A 5175-nucleotide genomic window follows, 5' to 3' on the forward strand; every position below is an offset into this window, starting at 1 on the left:
ATAGGCTTGGTAAATGAAGGAAAAGAAGATATCTAATTGCAATTCAAACATAACAGACAAGAGGACAAACTCATAATATCCAGAGGTATAAGATAGAATGAACAAAAAAATCAACAATATTTCATGGTAAAAACTTACAGAAAATCAACTATAGAATGACATAAATGCTTCTCAAATACTACATGTCAACTGAAAAAAATGAGTAAAATAATAAATTAAAATTTTATAAATGTGAAATGTCAGAATTGCCACTACAGTAAGATAGAACACAAACAAAATGATGTATACTACCACCTCCATTTTTCAGTATGCCACCTCTGCCTCCTAGGAAATCTTCACTAATTTATTTACTGCAACCGCTGTATACCTTGCACTGGCAATCTTCCCCAGTCTTGATGTCAAATGGTGAAGATGCAGCAGAAGAAAGGCAAGGCTAAGGACAGGAAGTACACTTTCACACACACACAAAAAGTTTCTCTATTCTATCTCTTCATCATTTATACCTATTCTCTTTGTGTTTTGTTTAGGGTACTGAGGGTTAAACACAAAAAGAATAAGTATAAATGATGTACAGATAGAACTACATAGCAAGATGTATTCATTTTTATTTTGAGAAAGGGTTTCATTGGGCCGGGGACATAGCTTAATTGATAGAGTGCTTGCCTTGCATGCACAAAGCCCTGGGTTCAATCCCCAGCACGACCAAAAAAAAAAAAAAATGAGAAAGAGAAAGGGTTTCATTAAATTGCCCTGGGTGGGCTCGAACTCAAGATGCTCCCACCTCAGCTTCCCAAGTAACTGGGAATATAGGCATATGACACCAATAACCACAAGATGTTAACTTTTGTTTTTTATAGGGGATTAAATCCAGTGGCACTTAACCACTGAGCTACATGTCCAGTCCTATATATATATATATATATATATATATATATATATATATATATTTTTTTTTTTAATTTTGTGACAGGATCTGGTTAACCTGCTCAGAGCCTAAGTTGTAGAGACTGGCTTTCAATTTTCTACCCTCCTGCATCAGCCTACCCAGACATTGGCATCACAGGTATGTTCCACCACACCTGGCCAGACCTTACCTCTTACACAACTTCCACTGTTAAAAATTTACTTTTTTCAAGTTGGAAGCAGTGATGCACCTCTGTAATCCCAGTAACTCCAGATTCAAAGCAGGAGGATCACAAGTATAAGGTCAGTCTGGGCAACTGAGCAAGGCTATGTGGCAAAATTTTAAAATAAATAAATAAATAAATAAATGGCTGGAGACATAGCTGAGAGGTTAAAAAAATGGGTTCACTCGCTAGTACCATGAAAAAGAAAAATAAATTTACTTTCAAATTATAAGAGAAAACCATTTAGGATTTTCAGAGGTGTGATCTATTGTGATTATATAACATAATATATAGAGATTCTCACATTTTCAACATATATTATCCTTCTTCATTTGTCATTTATCTAATTCAATTTATTTTTCTTATGAATATGCTATTGTGTTTGTTTGTTTGTTTTTTCTGTGAAACTGCATCACCTGTCCTGGTTCCTCCCTTCCTGGTGCTACTATTTCCCGATCACACATCAAGGCTGGGACAGATCCTTAATACAAGGTCTACAAGGGCTAAAATAAATAAATTAGTCAAGATTCACAGGAGGTGGAGGTGGCATTTCTAGGAAGCCCGGAATCAAATTGAAGTCCCTATCAATGACGACTAAAAAATAACGGAGCTGAAAAAAACAGTATCATAAAGCCTTGACAGTACCTCCTCTTAGCCTGTTGACACACGAAAGGCCACAGGATTCTGAAGGATGAGGACCTTGGCATGAAGGACACAGCTCACCTCAGCAGAGACAGAACTCCCAGGACCTGGCAGAGTCAGCCACAGCAAGAAGCAACCGCAAACCCCAAGAAGGATGCCATGCGCTTGCTCAGAGCCTCACCCCTGCTGTGGGCCATGGGAGACCCCAAGCATGAGGGGGTGGTGTGTAGAGAATGCCGGATGTGACATCAGCTTGCTTCCTCTTCCCTGAGCCGCGTGCTCTGAGGAACACCTCAGGTGGTGAGTCCAGTGACCAGTGGCTTCCAGTCAGAAGGGGGAAAGAGAGGTGGTCCCAGGTGCTGCTGGGTGTGAAGGTAAGACTAAATAATGGCCGAAGGGACCCCGTGGTACAAAACAGAGAGATGCCGAGGGATCGGAGTCCAGCTCCAGCATTCAGTGGGGGGAGGCCGTGGTCAGGGCAGTCAGTTGAACCTATGCCATGCTTCCTCCTGGGTGGTCTGAGGCGAAGGCCTAGTTTGGTAGGGGGATGTATCTCCAGGCATGCAATTACTTAAGACCCCATGAGTGTGTACTGAGGGGGTTGACCTGCGGCAGAACAATGGTGGACCCACAATACATCAGGCTTGGGAAGCGGGGGGAGGGGGGCAGTGGTGTGAGGGAAGGATATGGTAAGGGGGGGTGACAGGAAGCTGGAGGGGTGGACGGAAGTGGGGGCAGCAGCGGGGGAACAAAGTAGAAGTGGGGCCAAGTGACTTCGCCTCCAGAGTATGAGGATGGTGGGGTATTAGTATGACATAGGCAGTGTCACCTCAGCCGAAAAAGGGCTCTTGTGCCTCAAGGGAGTCCAGGTGAAGATACTGGGTATATTCGTATATATTACTTCCATCTCCAGTGTGACCTGTAGATGAGCCGTCACTGTGGGGGAGGGGACACCATTGGGAAGTAATTAGTAGTGCAGTGGTTGGGGATGAGGTAGCCAAGACAAGGATATCTTGAGTGAAGAGTAGGACTCATGAAGAGCCCAGCCCTGTTCTTGTCGGTGACCGGATCCAAGAACAACATTTTTTATTTATTTATTTTTTTTAATATTTATTTTTTAGCTGTAGTTAGACCCACAATCTTTATTTTATTTATTTATTTGTATGTGGTACTGAGGATTGAACCCAAGGCCTCACACATGCTAGGCCAGTGCTCTACCGCTAAGACACAATGCCAGCCCAAGAACAACACTTTTAGACAAAGGTGATACCTTACCTCCTCCTGGAGGAGAATTAGAGGCTTCAATGTGATGAGTAACATCTAGTAAAAATAGATGGTACCTGAGGACATGCTTGGATTCAAAGAAAGGCATCTGAGAACTCAGGAGACCACCCACACCTGTCCACAGAATTTAGCCCCTGCTGTCAGCTATGGGAACATTCATTTGGGGGTTCTTGGGGACATACCTCCACTCCTCTTCAATTGACTTAAGAGTTATGACTTTGGTCTTAGAAGGGCAGGCTCAGACTATCAGAGAGGAAGTGGCACGAGCCTTATAGCATTTCAAATTTATGGATTTTACTGTCCTGTGTAACTAAAAGGTACCAATAAAATAAAATAAAAAATTATGGCCCTGTGGCCATTAACGGGTGGCACTATGTTTAGAACAGAATGGGTTCTATAGAGCTTAACTGTAACTATCTAACAGAACCCTGAGGATTCTCTAGCTTTCCCCCGAGGAGGAGTCCCACTTCCACCTTCAGGTTCTTGATGGACCCAGATACCATGACAGGCTTGTGGGTCTTCACAGCACCATTCATGGGAAAATCCACTCTCATTCCATTCCATCAGAGCCAGTTCAGTCCAGTTTATCAGCTGACACTGATACCTTTCTCTATCCCTTAGGCTGTGATTCTCCATTGCACACTCATCCTTCTGAACTTCTGCCTACTGCCAATCACAGGAATTGTCATGCCTGGGCATCAGAAGAGTCAAGAAGGCACCCATGGTGAAGACCTTCAGATCCGCAGTGAGATCCAGGGCCCAGAGGTTGCACAGGTGTCAGGGGCTGTGGAGGCGCCCTCTACCTCCTCCTCCCAGCTTCTGATGCCTGGCAACCTGAGTGAGGCTCCTGGTGCTCTAACACCCAGCACACCCAGCACTCCTGAGGATCTTCAGAATTCCTGCTCCTCTCCTGTTGCCGTTATGGCCCCCTCTTTGATCCAGTCCAGTGAAGGCTCTGGTAGCAAAGAAGAGGAGAGTGTTCCAAACACCTCAGCGATGGCGGCAGACCCCGAGCATGTGCCCAAAAGTGCTCTGGATGAGAAAGTGGCTTTCTTGGTGAATTTCCTGCTGCTCAAGTATCAAATGAAAGAGCCAGTCCGAAAGGCAGATATGTTGAAGTTCATCATGGAAGATGATGAGGTCCGCTTCTGTGAGATCTTCCTGCGGGCCTCTGAGCGCCTGGAGATGGTCTTTGGCCTTGATGTGAAGGAAATGGATCCCATCAACCAATGCTATGGCCTCTCCATCAAGCTGGGCCTCACCTACAATGGGATGCTGAGTGATGAAGAGAATATACCCAAGACCGGGCTCCTGATACTCATGCTGAGTGTGATCTTCATGAAGGGTAACCGTGCCACTGAAGAGGAGATCTGGGATGTGCTGAAAATGATGGGGATCCATCGTGATCAGAAGCACTTCATCTTCGGGGATGCCAGGCAGCTCATCGCCCACGATTTTGTGAGTGAAAAGTACCTGGAGTACCACCAGGTGGCCAACAGTGATCCAGTGCAGTATGAGTTCCAGTGGGGCCCAAGAGCCCATGCCGAAACCAGCAAGATGAAAGTCCTCGAGTTTTTGGCCAAGGTTCATGGAACCGACCCACGTGATTTCTCAGCTCAGTATGAGGAAGCTCTGCTAGAAGAAGAGGAGAGAGCACTGGCCAGAATTTCAATTCAGTCTGCCTCTAGTTCCTTGGCCACTGCCAGTTCCAGTGCCATGGGTGGCAGCTCCTCCAGCATCTAGTGAAGTCAGAAATAGCTCCTTCATGTAGTGTTCAAGGCCAGTGTTTAGTGCTGAAAGAGTGTATGGCTCCAGGGAAAACGTAGGCTTGAAGGGAAAAGAATATATCATCCCTGTGTTCCTATTTTGTGTGCATAAATCGATAATTCGTTCTTTTATTTTTTGATGTTTTTATCATTCAAATGTTGTTTGATAATGCTTCACTTTGAAATCTCTTAAGTTGCAAATGATATTGGTCATACATTTAATGCAGTTTTACATGGTTGAGTACTATGTCCTTTGACACCTTTTAAAACATACTTGGAAACCATACATTTATTTTGTGATCTGAAGTATAACATGGATAAGGTGCATTTCTCTAAAAATTTCTTTGGTAATTTGA

The 5175-nt window shown here is 44.2% G+C and overlaps 1 protein-coding gene across 1 annotated transcript; it reads left to right on the forward strand.

Annotated features, from left to right (window-relative positions):
• The first annotated feature begins 2002 nt into the window (after positions 1-2002).
• On the forward strand, positions 2003-4796 carry LOC124107134 (melanoma-associated antigen B16-like). The gene is made up of 2 exons (XM_046465052.1): positions 2003-2143; positions 3675-4796. Exons 1-2 carry the CDS (start codon positions 2003-2005, stop codon positions 4794-4796), a joined length of 1263 nt encoding a protein of 420 aa, XP_046321008.1.
• Positions 4797-5175: the final 379 nt, after the last annotated feature.

This window comes from Marmota monax, unplaced genomic scaffold, assembly GCF_021218885.2.
Source record: "Marmota monax isolate L192 unplaced genomic scaffold, Marmota_monax_Labrador192_F-V1.1 WCK01_AAM20220418_F8-fsc00158, whole genome shotgun sequence".
Classification (NCBI taxonomy): Eukaryota; Metazoa; Chordata; class Mammalia; order Rodentia; family Sciuridae; genus Marmota; species Marmota monax.